Source organism: Lagopus muta, chromosome 3 (genome assembly GCF_023343835.1).
Source record: "Lagopus muta isolate bLagMut1 chromosome 3, bLagMut1 primary, whole genome shotgun sequence".
In the NCBI taxonomy this organism is placed as follows: domain Eukaryota; kingdom Metazoa; phylum Chordata; class Aves; order Galliformes; family Phasianidae; genus Lagopus; species Lagopus muta.
In genome coordinates, this window is record NC_064435.1 from 64,523,920 (window position 1) to 64,540,514 (window position 16,595).

General features: G+C 37.0%; 1 protein-coding gene across 2 annotated transcripts in view; it reads left to right on the forward strand.

The window, feature by feature from the left end:
- Positions 1–16,595, forward strand: part of GALNT1 (polypeptide N-acetylgalactosaminyltransferase 1) — a 73,973-nt gene that overhangs the window by 48,857 nt on the left and 8,521 nt on the right. For both annotated transcript variants that reach the window (XM_048938664.1, XM_048938665.1), the window contains exons 5-9: positions 1,077–1,243; positions 6,479–6,686; positions 8,525–8,695; positions 11,370–11,487; positions 12,388–12,568. In XM_048938664.1, coding sequence (XP_048794621.1) covers positions 1,077–1,243; positions 6,479–6,686; positions 8,525–8,695; positions 11,370–11,487; positions 12,388–12,568 — 845 coding nt within the window. The remainder of the gene's footprint in view (positions 1–1,076; positions 1,244–6,478; positions 6,687–8,524; positions 8,696–11,369; positions 11,488–12,387; positions 12,569–16,595) is intronic.

The following is a 16,595-nucleotide window of genomic DNA, read 5'->3' on the forward strand; positions in this document are numbered from 1 at the left end:
AAAGATATTGGTGTTTCAATTCTCAGAAGGGGAAGCATGATTGCACAGAAGCTCTTTGAGATGCTTCCTAAATTATACCTGGACTTAAATTATACCTCGTCTTATCTGGGATCTAGGCTCACTGAGGGTTTTTTGTCACTACCATGGAGCCAGAATGCCTGTGTGTTATGAGAACTGCTCTTGCTTCAGGCTCTGTGGCTAACCAAGTTAGCTAGCAAATAAAATATTCATGCTGTGAGCCTCTTTTGGTTTGTGTTCATGGTGTCACCGGTTCTTCCGAAGGGTGGGAATAGATGCTGACACCACAATCCTGTATTGACAGCTTGTTCCTTTAGTATTGTTTTTATACTTTTGGTTAAACATATGCGCTGTTTACTTCTCAGACTCTTGATTAGGGCCACAGGTGATACTTTTTAACATATTCTGATAGTATTTATAACAGATTACTTTTGAATGACTATATGTAATGAGTTGGGATCTAATGAAAGCTCTTCTGTTGAAATGAAATTACAAACATAAAATGTGCCTACAACTTTTTCTCATATGATGATGGGTTACATTTTTATTGTTTGTTATATATTCTTTATTTACACAGTCTCTTTCAAGTTTGCCATTTCTTACCTTGTGCGTTTCTCATCCCTTTTCCCCCTCTGTCCCTGTAGTAGTAGGGCTACCCCTCGCCCTCTGAGGGAATGCAGGCTTAAATTAGCACCTTGAGTTAATGTATTTGTTTTGTGAAGCGTTGCATATCCAAGTAGCGGGAATAAATATGGTTAGCTGTGTATGATGGCAGTGTGGACATCTGTCATTTCAAGTACTGATTACTCCATGAAGGTTCCTTTCTGTGTGGAAGGTTGGAATACTAGATGTATACATCAATGTAAGGATTTTTTAATGTGGGAATATTAATTTGTGCACTTCTTCCTCCTTTTGTCACACCTGGGACATTCACACAGTGTTGATATATCATAAATTGCTGTATGGTTTTACTAAGAAATAAACTTCAAACTTGCAGTCCTAACTTGATCGTTACAAATGCTCTTTTTTTTTTTTTTTTTTTTTTTTTTGATTAACAGTTGTAAAACAAAGGTGTATGCAGACAACCTTCCCACAACAAGTGTTGTCATTGTTTTTCACAATGAGGCTTGGAGCACACTTCTACGAACTGTTCATAGTGTGATAAACCGGTCACCACGACACATGCTGGAAGAAATTGTACTTGTTGATGATGCCAGTGAACGAGGTAATGATAAATGTTGATACCTTTAAGTTATTGCAGTTTGTTATTCTTTTTTCTTTAAAAATTGAAAGCGGAGTTTTACTGGCTTAGCTTTGCTCAGCAAAACACAGTAGTGGGGTTGAAGGGCACTAAGCAATATGCCCCTTATCAATTACAAATGGATCATTCTGCTCTGAAAACGAATACAATTTTGTCTGGTTACTTTTTTGTTGACATTATAGAGATTTTGTTTATCCTGCTACCGTTTTCTTGTTCTACATTTGGAACTGTAACACGTTATTAAGGCTTGGGGCATTTAAAATTTGAGCAATGTAATGAGTAATAGTAAAGGCAACTTTCTTCTTCACACACACCCCAATTTACGTTTGGTACCACTGTCAAACATGGTGCTCAAAGGGATCAGTATTGACTTTTCAGTTTATGGGAAATTGCAGTTCAGTTTCCCTGCTGTATGAGATTCCACTTTTTAATGGTCAGTGGACAAAGTGAAAATTCTGTGATACAGAATAAAGCTTGTTTCATTACCTTATATAATGAAATTAATGGACAAAACTTGAAGCTGGTTTTCTTAAAGTGACTTTATTTAGATTTTGCTTGCCAGTGATTTTTGTAAATTACAATATAGTAGAAATAAAGATAATATTCTGGAAAGTACTTGGTAGCTCATTCTAGATCAGTTATTTGTTTTATTTCTTGATTGATTTTTGTCAATGTTCTTGGTTATGAAGTGTAACTTGAGGGATACTTTTTCTTGTGTGTGTGTCTGTGTGTGTGTGTGTATATATGAGAATGAGAGAATGTCATGTTTTCTGAAGTATGTTGAAATAATGCTTTTAAAATATATTTCTGTATTGGAAGATTTCCAGTAGATTAATAGTGAGGAGGCCACTATTTAAAGTAAATAAATAAAATTTTGGCAGCCACCATTTGTTGGCGGTCGTCTGTATTTATCTGCATCAGCAGTAATTTCCCTGCTTTAGTTGGAAAATTGAGCAACCAGCATGCTGATATCTCAGTTTGAGGCTTCTGATTCCAATATTGCAAAATACATATTCTGCTTATTATGTTAATTCCAACTTCTCAGTAAGATGGGTCAAAACATCTGAACAAACAAAATCTATGTACAGGAAGAGATGCTGGATTGCAGACCATATGGTCTGAGTAGCATTAGGGTGTGTGGATTACAGTAACTAGCAGGAATTTTTGTGGATTCACAGCTGAAGAATTTACAGAGTACGAAGATTATGAAGAATTTTTATGGGGTATCTTTTTATAGTAAAAAGTGTGAGTTTCTTCTTCAGCTTGTATGCATGTATGGTAATGTAACATATTGCCTGACCAATTCCAAGCCATGTAGGTCTAGAGAACAGCTGGCTGTGAAGAAGATGAACAGGGGAAAGAGAGAGAATGCCAGTTCGATGAGTTGTGCCCAGGCCATTTACCTAGGGATGCATTGCTCATGCACTCAGGTTGTGTTTGCACATGTATCAGTATTTGCTCCTTACTTCTTGTTCACACTTGCTAGTTCACCTGATACTAGCGTTAGCCTCTTCAACAGATTCTAGTGCCATTTGGAAAAAGCAACAGACTTGAAAGGCAGTCACACCCTGGTAGAAGAGGAGTGCCTGTGCAAAGGGCAAAGCTACCACGTGAATGTGTTCCAGGTGGGATGGGAGTTGTGATTAACTTTTTAGCTTTTAGAAGGATCAAATTTTCACTATTTTAACTTGGAGGGAATTGGTAGCGGCACCCCTCAATTTCTTGTAGTTATTCAAGCTCTTGTTCCACCTTTCTTTTGAAACTGCTCACCACTCTGAGGATTATTCCTGGGGAATACAGATGCTGATATTTGGGTTTTAAGTGTCTGTAATCAGGTTATTGTGCAGGTACAGATTTCCTTAATGAAATAGAGGGAGTACTGTTTTGGTTGGTTGTCTCTTATGCTCAGACTCATGCTAGAAAAACAAAGTTTAGTGCAAATCTGCTCTGTTTCGTTTATCTACACAGTCCCTTTCAATAATTCATATCTTTGCCAATGATTAATAGTGACAGGTCAGCTTTCAATGTGACCTAGAAATAGAGTAAGCTCATATTAAAATAATGTAGGCAGGTATTTCTTGTTTTGTCTCTTTAATTTCTATTTAGTAAACAACAACAGTAACAGCAACCAAAATTTTTATCTAACACTCGCTGTGTCCTCATTATGATGTAGAATTATAATTCACTTTAAAAATGGCTTTTTAAAGACTTATTTTGTGTTCCTGATTTGTTTGAGGTAGGTTACAAAATCAAGATAATTCTAGGCTGAAAGATGTAACATTTCAGATGTTTTAATTATTTTTGGTGACGTTATCAGGCATCTTTAGTTTTGAAATCTGTGATGATCACTTTTGCACCTTCCACCGTTATTTTCAGCAGTTCCTGAAAATTGTTTTGTTTTTTTATGCTTTTTTTTCCAAAAACATACTATGTTTCCAGCAAATGTTCTTTTACATTAAATAAAACTGAAGCGATGTGATGCCTGAAAATATGAAGGCTTTAGCATATGCTACTTACATATTCTGTTTGTGTTGAATTAAAACGGCAGACTTTTTTCCAGAAAAAGAAAACTGTTCAGCCTGAGCAGTGTATTTTGAATTCTAACATCAGAGTCGATTTAATTGGAATGAAGTAAGCATTCAGTCTGCCTGAAGCACACTTTGTACCTGCCAGTGTCAAGCTCTTAGAAGAATGAATTTGCATAATATCACACAATTATTTACACTGCAAAAAAAGCTTTGGAGAAACAAGGCATGGCTGTAACATTTCTTCTCTAGTTGCTGATCAGAATTGTGTATTTTGTTTTTGAGTATTAACTTCTTTGTTAACTACTTTAGAAAACAACATTAGCAGAAGAAATCAGAAGTAGTCAGTACTTTAAAACTAGGTCGAGTACTGAATGGCCCAGTGTGCATGGCAGATTACATCAGGACAGAAAACACCCACAGAAGCTAGTGATAGATGCATATCAAAGCGATGGATTTAAAACTAAATACCTGAAAATAATGTCTGTGAAGTATTTGTGCTGCTTATATCTGTGACTGCGTGATTAAAAATAAGTAAATCTGTATTGTAGCTTAATAAAAATATTTAGTTTGAAACTTAATGTTTACTTGATGTTCACGAACTGTGACTCAGTAATGGAATTGTCCAGTTATTTTTCAATTTGCACACTTACTGGCTTTAACTGAATTGGTTTGCTTTTTTTGTCATCTTGGAGTTCTTAGTGCCAGTACTACCATAGAAGATGTTCTTTAAACATTCCATAGCAATAAGTAAAAGTATCCATATTGATAGAGAAAAAAGTTCAGAAAGGAACATCCAGCAGAAAGTTTTGTCTCTGATATGGAAGGTCTTTTGCAAGTATTGTCAAAACCTCACCCTCTGCTTAAAGTGCCTGAGGCAGTGCTAAAAACTTACTCGGCTGTCATCCCAGGTCATTCCTGAACATCTGACGCTGTAGTGCATAAATATTTTCATTTGGGTGTTTAACATAGGATTTAGTGGAAGTATAGCCACTTGGCTTGCATACAAAGTTATCTCTAAAGCTTAACGTTTCTAGTAGGCCAAAATGTATTATGTGCATTAAGAGATTATTCCAATAATTTTTAGATGTGCGGAGGAACATTTTTTCTGACTGTCAGATTAGCACAGAGAAATTCTTCACTGTCATGTTATCTGTGTAATCATGCAAATACACACATGTATACACATACACATTAAAATATAAATAGTTCCACAATGCTAATCTCTTAAATTGGTGGCTTTGGGAAGCTACATAGTAAGAAGTGAAATTAGTTTGATACAGGCTGCGTCAGTCAAATGATGTGTGCTTAACCCCAACAGGCCTGCAAAATTTTTAGATGTGAAAATGGGTTTGTACTTCTCAATTCTTCCTACTAAACATTCTTTTGAATCTGTGTTAGTATGCACAATAAAAAGTTAACTTTGTAGTGAGTTTCTCTTGAGACAAATATTTAAGGTCTTTCCAACTCTTTTAACACAGCTCAGCGTCCAAGATGTGTCAAAACTTATTTCTGTGGGTTTTAGTGACAGTCCAACAATGCGAAGGGAAAAATGAGGAGGGAATTAGCTCACCAGAGCAATAGTGAGGAATGGTAATCATCCCTGGGGCAGCTCTGCCTCTTGAGATTTACAAAGCAGCCCAAGAGTTCATGCCGTGCTTTTTCTCCCTCCAGTGTCACACACGTCCTTGCATGAAGGACTTAATAATATCTTACATTAAATCCTACTCTAGGCTGTGCAGTGTTGTACTACAACTCTCACATGCTTTGAATATATCATGTAATACATTCAGTAGCTGAGTTTTGTAAGAGTACTTATTTTGCCTCTATTACAGGTTTCAAATCTGTATAATGTTATTACACAAGTTTATATGGCTGTAAATTGCTTTTTTCCTCTCAGTTCTTTGTTCTTCCTTACTATTATTCATAGTCTAATTGGTCATGATGGACAAGAACTATGCTGAGCAGTGAGAAATTTGACAGCTGTTTACACTGCACTAAATTTTGAATTTACAAGCACTTATTAGCCGTTAGTTATAGATGTTGTATTTTAATTAACATAATCCTCAGATAAGCAGGTTTGTTATATAGATGCTCATTGACATACAGCTGATTGTCTTCATTTTTGTTTTTAGGAATTGTAGTGATAACTTAGAGATCTTAGCCAGACATATGTGGAGAAAGCAGAATTGAAAAATGCACTTGGTTATATTTCAAACTCTGCAAAGAAATCTGTAAGTTACATTATGGTAGGAGATAAATAGTTCAGCTAGTTGGCTCATTTTTGTTATTTTCATGATGGATAATTTTGTGCCCAAGAATATGTATGCATACATTTATTCCAAAATAAAATCTTGTCTATCCCGTCATATTTTTGTGTAAGCATTCTACACTCTCCATTTTTCTTTCCCATGACGACAGAATGAAGAGAAGGAACTTCCTGCTCTAGCAAGTGAAATGCATGGGGGAGGGCAGAAGGGCTTTGTGCAAAGTGGAGAATAAGCAGCAGAGTAAACTAGCTGAGAAAAGAGGAAAGTGATAGGAAAGCAACGAGAAACCTTATTTCAACTCTCTTCATCAAAAACAAAGGGAGAAAAAGAGCTGCGCTTTGTAACTGACCGTTTCCATCTGTTTGATTTTTTTATTTATTTTTTTATTTTTTTTCCCCTCACAGACTTTTTGAAAAGACCACTGGAGAGCTATGTAAAAAAATTAAAAGTACCTGTCCATGTGATTCGAATGGAACAGCGCTCTGGTTTGATCAGAGCTAGATTAAAGGGGGCTGCTGCTTCCAAAGGCCAGGTCATCACCTTCTTAGATGCTCATTGTGAATGTACGGTAGGCTGGCTCGAACCTCTGCTGGCAAGGATTAAAGCTGACAGGTAATTATCCGTCTGTTGGTCCATCATTTTTTTTTTTTAAGGTTTTTAAGATGTTTCTAAGTACTATGATGTAACCTAAAAGCAAATCTCTACTTCCTGAAAGGACAAGAAAGTCCTGTATTTTTCAGTGCTGTAAGGCTAAAAGACTAATTCAGAACCCCTTTTGAAGGGGGAGACATGGTTTGAAATAAAGCTTATATTGAAATGCGTGAGCTAATGTGTTTAAAAACTGGGAGATCTGAGTATGAATGGAGTGGAAAGTAGCGGAATTTGAGGTCTTTTACTTGGCTTACTCCTTCATGAATTTGGGAAGATATTCTTAAAGAAGAAATGGAGGCCCTGGTCACAACATGGTAAGCTTTTATAAGGGCAGGTATTAACAAGATGAGGGGAAATGATACTGAACTGGCAGAGGGTAGGTTTAGACTAGGTATCAGGAAGAAATTCTATACTGTGTGGGTGGTGAGACACTGGAACTGTTTGCCCAGTGAGGTTGTGGGTGCCCCATCCCTGGAAGCATTGAAGGCCACGCTGGATGGGGCTTTGAGCAACCTGGTCTGGAGGGAGGTGTCCCTGCCTATAGCAGAGAGCTGGAACTAGGTTATCTTAGAAGTCCCTTCCAACCCAGACTGTTCCGTGATTCCATTCTATGATTCTACAACTAGAAGTATCTCTCAAGTTTACTATATTCAGGTTCTCATGACTTCTTTCTTTCATAATATGGGTTGTGAATGATCTGTGGATGTGTGAAATTCTGTGATGTGACGTGGTCCTCTAGGGTGTGTTTTCTAAAGTTAGAATAGTTACTGGAATCATGCTAATTTACACTGCAGCAGGATGGCTTTGTGCCTATTTTAAATCGGTATTCACAATGCTTACGTGCATGCTAATGTGTTGGAAACTTGAGTTTTATTGTAAGGAGAAATTGGTATGCTTTACAAAACATACATCTGAGCAATTCCATAGTTGCAGACTAGTTGTTAGTAAACAGCGTTTTAAATAGGCTAGCTACTAAGCATAGTGTTACAAATCTTAGTTTTGTTCTTATGGTTATAGGTGAAAATCACATAAGTTTTCATGTTACAAAATACAGTATTACATGATGAAAAAGCAGCAGCTATTTAAGAGCCTTTGTACAGAGCTGTACAAAGACACAATATCAACCTCTAAGTTATCATTTTTGTGAGATTCATGTAAATTATTGTTGCAATTTGTGCAAATAGCCCAAATAAATGAGTCCTTTGAACTTAGTTGCAGAGCTTCCCATGAGTGGAAGCCTACTTGAGTTAATTCAGTATCTTTAAGATGATTAGAATTATTATCTCTGAGTATATATATGCCTTGATGATGTCAGAACAGTAGACAGTGAAGCCTCTTTCTATTTTTATGTGGTAGCTCATTTCTTAGTCTTGATGATATTTTGGAATACTTCCTCAGGGCTAAGGACTTGAGTCTTAATTTAAAAATGTGCAAGTTATTTTGACCACTTAACTAGAAACCAGAGCTTCTTTTACATTCAGTCACTGTTTGATATTGAGAAAGCTATGATCATTTTTTTTTCATCTGCAGAAGGTGATTAATTATTACTGACAATAATGCACATGCTATTGTCTTTAAAGCTAGTATTGCCAAAATTGCAACACATTTTCATTTGGATGAGTTATTTCAAACTAGCAAGATAGAGCTTGATATTCTGGTAGTATCTATCGTGTACTGCTGAGAAATGGCATTCGAAATTTTAAACTTAGTACTTGTTAAAAATGGAGTTTTAAAAAAGGAAACCACAAACCTTTTTCTGAAATTTGTACTAACAGATTTTGGTTCATCCTTCTTTTTAGGAGAACAGTCGTGTGTCCCATCATTGATGTAATTAGTGATGACACCTTTGAATACATGGCAGGTTCAGATATGACTTATGGTGGTTTCAACTGGAAGTTGAATTTTCGTTGGTATCCAGTTCCTCAGAGAGAGATGGATCGACGGAAAGGAGATCGAACTCTTCCTGTTAGGTAATTATTAAATTGGTTAAAGTGTTCATCTGGTGTTCTTTCTGGATTAATCTTGTATGTAGCTAGGCAGTTAATTTTGTTGTTGCAATATCTATTTGAAGGAGCAGCATAAAGATTATTTTATGTGAGTGGGCTGATTGTAACTTTTGAAAGGAATGAAGAAAGCTATCGGTATGTCACTGTAGAACTATTTCTGTGGTTTTTTGCTAGTTACCAGCTGACTGCTAGCTTTTTGCTAGTTTTTATGGTACATATATTTTTATTGAAGCAATACCTTATCTTTTTTCTCTAACAGATAAACAATATTTTGAATATGACAAATTTTTATTTCTTGTTGGTGTCTGTGAGGGTTGCTCTGAAAGTAATGTGTCCTGTTTTTTATAATGTTGGGCCACAGTTTCATAGGTGGATGTTGTTGCTGTGGCAGTAGAGATTGAACCTTCCATATTTCATTAAATTTTGTTCCATTGAAACAAGTGGCAGCAGAGGGAGGCAGTCTGACATACCGGTGTCTGACACAGAAGTGTGTGTGAAGCAAAGATAGAGAATTGAATTCCTTCGTGCAGTAAAAAATTGCACCCATTGACATTCACAGACACTTGATGAACATTTGTGGAGACCAAACAGTGGATGTGAGTGTAGTGAGGCAGTGAGGGGTGACAGTAGCATGAAAGACAAGCCATGATCACAATGACCATGCACAGCTGTTGCACCATGAAATGAAGAGCATCTCAATCAGCTCATCCACACAGATTAGCAGATTACAATCAGGGAGCTGTGTACAGAGTTTCAGTGCATTGGAAATGATGTTGGCAGCGTTCGAATATTTGCAGAGTTTGCACCAGGTGGATCCCATGGTACTCATAGAGGAGCAGAAGTAACACCGTATGAAAGTTTGTCAGGATCAGTTGAACCAGTATGAGGCAGAAGGTGGCAGTTTCGTGGACTGCATCATTACCAGTGATGAGAAGTGGTGTCACCACTACAAACCAGTCAAAATGGTAGTCCATGCAGTGGCAAGATGCGAATTCACCCATCAGAGGAAAAGTTCCAGTTGCATCCCTCAGTGAGTGTAGTATCTTCTGAGAGAGGAAAGGGGTCTTTTTGGATTTCCTGGAACCTGGATATAAACCATCAGCTCTGACCTAGTGGTCATTGTGATTCTGACTAAGCTGAAGGCTTGAACTTCCAGTCAGTCTAGAGAAGACAACAATCTTACTCTTGCACCACAGTAATGCCAGTCTTCATACCAGTTTCAAGACCATGGAGCACACTGCCAGTCTTGGAGGAATGTTGTACCCCACTCACCATATAGTTCAGATTTGGTGCCTGCTAACTTTCACCTGTTTGGGCCAATGAAAGATGGATTGTATGAGCAACAGTTTGCTAGTAATGACATGCTCAGAGCACTGAGGTCACGTCCTCTCATACAGGTTGTTACAAGTGTGACATGCAGGCTCTTGTCCATTGCTGACAAGAACAGGTAGCTGATGGTGATGATTATGTTGAAAAATAGTGTTGTAGCTGAGAATTTGCTCTAGCAAATAGTGTTATTGTGCTCCTTTTATCTATGGTAGTTTGTATAGAAATAAATAGGAGGTATTACTTTCAGAGCACCCTATGTACATGTGCTTGTGTGCACATACATAAACATATTAGAAATGCATGAAAGGGAGACAAATTTATTCTGGTATGTCATATTTGCAAAGATAATGTGGAACACATATAACTTGAGTAAAATATACCTTAACACAACTTCAAATTTACATTTCCTGGCCTTAACACTCAGAAAAGTGGGCAGTATTAACTTAATGTAAGGTTGAAGATGTGATCTCTGGTATTTTTGGTTTGTACTCTATTATGAAGAAATCGAAGGTGTTCTCAGGATGTGGTTAATGGATTATTTTTTTCCCCAATGTCTATTTTAGTGGAAAAAGCTACACAAATTATAGTTAGATTGAGACTACCTAACTTATATTTAACGTGTCTTTCAGGAAAAGCATGAAGTGTTTCAGAAGAATGACTAGTGGTAGAAAATGATTTATGCTAGAAAAATATGTCATTTGTAGACTTGAGCTATAAAATTATATCAGCAGGCAAGGCGAATGTATAGCTTTTGTATTGTGTGCATGCTGACTAAAAAATGAAAATTTGGGAAGCTAAAGTATGAGAAATTAGCATTCTTTACTAGTAAGGAACTAATAAAAAAAAAATCTGAATGTAACTCTGATTGTACAACTTCCTTGTGTAAAGTGAGAATAGTGAAAGCGCGCAGACCACTTCATGGCTTCTTGTAATTCTTCACGAGTAGTTACAGGCATGTATATTTCTTGTAAGAAACCAGTTTCTCTTTTCTAAAAATTACCATCACTGGGGACAGAAGTTTCCTTCTGCAGGAACGGCAGCTGCTTATTAGGAGCCATTTCTCTATTCAGAGTCAAACTTGAAGCGAGGAAACAATGAGAACTGTCAGTGACTGCTTCCTTCTCCAGAAAGTGTTGAGCTAGCAAATACATCAATACAATAACTGCGCTTGGACAGCAGCCTCATGAGAAGGAGTGTGTTCTGAGCTACAGAAATAAAAAGTCACATTGTCAGTGTGTAGATGTGAAATGTATTTAAGTATGTCGTTATAGTGACTGATGCTTATTTCTTTTTTTTTTTTTTTTTTCAGGACGCCTACAATGGCAGGAGGTCTTTTTTCAATAGACAGAGATTACTTTCAGGAAATTGGAACATATGATGCTGGAATGGATATTTGGGGTGGAGAAAACTTGGAAATTTCTTTCAGGGTAGGTAAAAGCTTATATCTGCTCAATGTGTTATTAATGACAGCGTGTCTCACATTCTGTAAAATAGACCAGATGACAGTGACAGGGTCCTCTACTTTTGCAGCTAGTAGTATACTTCCTGTCAAGTTCCTCTGGTGGAGACATGCAAAAACTGTACCTGTCAGTGAAGAAAAGTGTATGATGAATAGTTGACAGTCTTGTGACAAAAAATGGAATTGGAGTGTTTACTGTGAATAAATACATTTGTTTTTTTAAAAGGAATTCAGTTAGAAAATCCACTTGGAGCATAAGTTAAGGGTAATACTGTCAGTGTATGGTTTATCGTGTCAATGACACATGAGTGGCTCTGTTACTTTCTCTTCTTCTTATGGCCTACCTTGAAGTTTGCCCTTTTTCATTTGGTTGTGGACCTAACCAGCATTGTTCTCACTTCCATTCCTACCAAATAGCACAGTTACCTTTTGTTATATTTATCAGCTCAGAAAAATTAGTGGTTCCAAAATGAAACTGAATATATTTTCAGAAGTGTTACTTGGGAAATGTATGTTGTTTTTACATGGAGGATCTGTTTTATAGTGGACTTTGTGGGCAGATAACCACCTGATACTTTACTGTGATCCATGTGAACCTTTTCATTCCTTTGCTGTCCTGCTGGCCCAGTTCTCTGAAATAATCTCATGCTGTGAGGCCTGCTATACTCCTTCTTATGCTGTTCTACTTAGGCTTTTGAGCATCCTTACCCATTGAGCAGGAAACAAACTTACTTTTCCCTTCCATACAGTATTTTTATGTTGTAGATACAACTTAACTTTTCTCCAAACTGACTAGCAGTAAATAATTAACATTTTAAAATGTTTTTTAGCTGTTTAAACCATGCAGTAACTGTGCTTTCACTTTCAGATTTGGCAGTGTGGTGGCACTTTGGAAATTGTAACTTGTTCACATGTTGGGCATGTGTTCAGAAAAGCAACACCATACACTTTTCCAGGAGGTACAGGGCAGATAATCAACAAAAATAACAGGCGGCTTGCAGAAGTCTGGATGGATGAATTCAAAAACTTTTTTTATATCATTTCCCCAGGTGAGCAAGTTATGAAAATAAATATCTATTGAGAATTGAAATGGATTACTGCTGAAGAAAAAACAAACAAATAAACATGAGTATTATGAGAATCTAGCTAAAAATATTATTTCTTCTAATTTCATGATACAAAACTCACCAAAGATGTATAAAAAGGACAACTTTAATTAAAACAATGTTATTAGCCTATCCAGAGATGTACCCTGAAGACTTTGAAGTCTTTTTTTTTTTTTTTTTTTTTTTTAATGTGAACATGACTTATGAATGAGCTTCCTGTGCAATGGAGTTAAAGCTCAGTAGAACATCAGCGTTTAACTGCAGTGCTAAAAGCCAGCTGTCCAAATGCATCTCATAATGTGATGGAGTTTGACCTCTGGCCTCTGTGTTGTGGGCATTGAAGGTAGAGCCAATTAAAATAGATGTAAGTGAATTCCTGTAGCAGGAGGGGCAAAATTTAAGGTCATCTGGCTTGGTTGAGTTTGCATGTGGCAATCCAGAGTGTGGGAACAAAATGGCCAATGTATTTGACTGTGATGATACATAGTATATTTCTTAAAGTGAATGTTAACAAAACAAGAGAATATATAATACGAGAGCAAATTTTCTATGAACTCAGATTTTCTATGAGCAGAAATTTTCAGGAAAAGAATAAAGCAGCCTGGGAAATACTGAATTATTACCTTCTACTACAGATTAATTTTTGTTTGTCTTTTTAAACAAAAGACAAACTTCAGAGAGCAACAGACACTGACAACTATTTGAGGCATTAGAGATATTGAACTTCAAATACTGAGCAGTGGTCTTATATGATAAATCTACTTTCCCAAATAGCTATCTTTTAAGCTACTACTCGCATATGACTTGCTTATTAAACTTGCATTAGTATTGAAATGTAAAAACTGGAATAAAATGTAGTAATTTAGATTACAGGCTTTGAGAATACTTTGAGAGCAGGTGATCACATTGCTTTATACTTTTGTTTTTTTAATAGAATGCATTACTTGATTAGGACTAAGATTTTTTTAATTCTGTTTTCATGATTAATTTTGTAATGTGGTACCAGTCAAAACCTTTTAGGTGAAATCTGAATCTTATAGCTTGTGGCTACTCTGCTGCTTTATTAATTAAGAATTATGAATTCAAACATCACATGTATAAATATAAATGTCTTTCAGATAAGCTGTATATAAATAACTGCAATTAATTTTGGCTAAGATTGTTTTTTTGCATCCATGCCAAGCTGGATTTTTATTTATTTATTTATTTTTTTACTAAGTGACAATACCTACATGTAAAAATAAGCTCTTGAAAACAAAGCTGAATTAGTCAACATAGTGGTAATGCTGTGTTATTTTGTATATGATCTTTGTAGTCCTTCTTTTCATGAGGTAACTATAAGCTACAAAAGGAGTTACTGTTTTCATGTAGAAATGTTGTTTCGATACAGCTTGTTTTCATGGGTTTACAGCATTGTGTCTATACATACATTCTTCTGTTGGAGAAAAGTTACAAAAAAAAATATCATTTAAAACAGAATGTGAATAAGAGTTTTGAGATGGTGAAAGTAACTTCACTGATTCTCTGTAGTTGCACTGTATATTCTCTTCTTTTGAAAGATGCATGTCTGCACAGTTTGTCTTATGCTAATAACCTGCATGATTGGTGGATATATTCTTGCCAAGAGCTCTAAGCTGCTCAGAGAGCATCTGCACCAGCCAACTGGCACACAGTCTCATTTATGTGCCTGTATCCCTTTGACACCACACTGAAGTTTGACACCGGAATTTCCAAGTGTTTCAAGAATCACAGGGCTGCATTACCTGAATCTGTTGCGTTGTTCTGAAATCAGTCTGTTACCCAAGGCTGTGAAAAAGAATGGCTTGTACAGCTGCTTGCTTCTAGCTATGATGCAGTGTTTATTATTTAGAGAATGAACCGATAGACTGTACTCAGCGCTGCTCATATCTTCTTCCCTCCCCTCCAAATCCTTGCATGTTGTCAGAACCAGAATGGATTATTATTTGGGGAAGTTCACAAACCCCTTACCTTTATTACACTGTTATCTCTATCTTACCTGAGTTAGGCAGACTGCTGATTTTACCTATTGACGGCAAATATTACTTTGAATTGTCAGTACATATTTCTAAGCTAACTCAGTGAATTTCTTCTCCATTAACTCACTTTGCCATACTCTCAGTTTTCAAGTGTCCTTCTTATATAAAAAGGAAATGCTTAGTTCTTGCAGAATGATGATGTAGTGACTCTGGCAGACTGTACAGCCTGTGAAACTCTCTGCTAGTGCAATGTGTGCTTTCAGTATTACTGTGACAGTGTCACAGCTTCTTGGAAGGAGCAAGACGAGAATTTTTAAGCTGATGCTAGCTTGCAAGCCTGGATGCATATGAGAAGAAAACGAGCAAACCTCTGCACCCTATTTTTCTTGTTATGGATGAGGAAACTGGATTTTGAAGGAGGTAATATACTGGCAGACATGATTAAGTCAAATTAACAACAACTCCTTTATATCCTTTCTTTTCTGCTCCCCTGAGAGAGGGAACCACAGAGGGATGCAAACCTAAGATTTTAGGGTAGCTTTCCCATTTCATGTGATCCGAACTGTGGAAGGAAATGTCTTACTATTCGATTGATGGGAACTCCAGAGACTTTTTACTATTGATGTAGTTAAGTGGAAAGCTATACTCTTGAAAAGCAAGCCTTTAATCTTTTTTCCACCTCCAATAAATACTGCCTAATAGGAACTACTTGTGTTTTAAGCTTTCATGCATTTTAGAAAATCATATTTCTGCTTAGAAGCAGACAAGTACAGAAGGAAGCTGAGCAGGACAGTGTTGCAGCAGGTGCTGCTCAGCCAAAATCCAGCCTATCTCTTCACACACAGCAGCTATCCTCTGCAGCATTAATGGCACTAACTGTTGCAGTTGTTCTGCATTAGCCTACAGCTTTTCTTACAGCTGTGTGTTGCAGCAGGGTGCTGTTTCACAGACCATTTCCTGTTGGAATCCTGCATATGCAGGTGAATAGCCTGGATCCTGTCAGCCTGTGCAGTGGATTTTGCCACTTCTCTCTGATTCCTAGACTTGCTCTTTTTTTTTTCATTGTCTCTAGTCCAGAATACTGTGAAAGAATTGTCCAAGGGTGAGGCTTTCTGAGATGGCAGTGTCAGTCCAACAGTTTGCTGCAAGGATGGTGCCTTATTCCCTTTGCTTGTTGATTGTTTGTGTATGGCAGCTGGTTTTACTTACTGAACTCCTTGGGACCTTTTACTCTGTAGGCTTTCTGCTGGTTAAATTAGCACCTGTGTCAGCACAGGAAGTGCAGCAGCAGTCTGAAGCTGAGCAAGAAAAATGCCCTTTTTGCAGCAGCAGCTCCATACTGTTAGGTTGGCTTACCACAGCTACCTTCTTGTAGCTACTAATTAATTGTAAACTGGCAGTTACGGTGTTTGTTAATATCTTTCTTCTAAAGGTGAAACACAGATTACACAAGAAAATCACACAGCCTAAAACTACATGAGTCAGAGTTCCATCTTGGACCTGCAGCCTCTTGGTCTCAGTATAAAAGGCTGTCATTCAGCGATCTCTTATGCCCCCATTTGAACACTGAAGGTATCCCAGCAAGCAGCTCTAACGAGCTCAGGGAGAGCCTCCTAGTGTGAATGGAAATTAACCTTCTTGTTGACCAAAAGTTTTACTCAGAAGGTGTCTTTGATTATACCAGAGCAATCAGTAATGCTATAGAATTATGTAAACAGGAGCTCTCTGACGGACATGGTTGTTATCCTGAGAACTGGATCAGTCATCCTGGTTTATCATCACTATGTATGCTTGTCTTTAGCCAAACATGGTAAGTCTGGGATAAGATTTCTGTTTATGGCTGATGGGGAGACTGAGTCGATGGTGGTTGGTCTTTGCAATGTAGCTAAACCTATGTTTAAAGTATGAACAGAGTGGTCCTGTATGTTCCAGTTTACAGCCAGTATTTCTTACTGCCATTAACTGGAGATGCA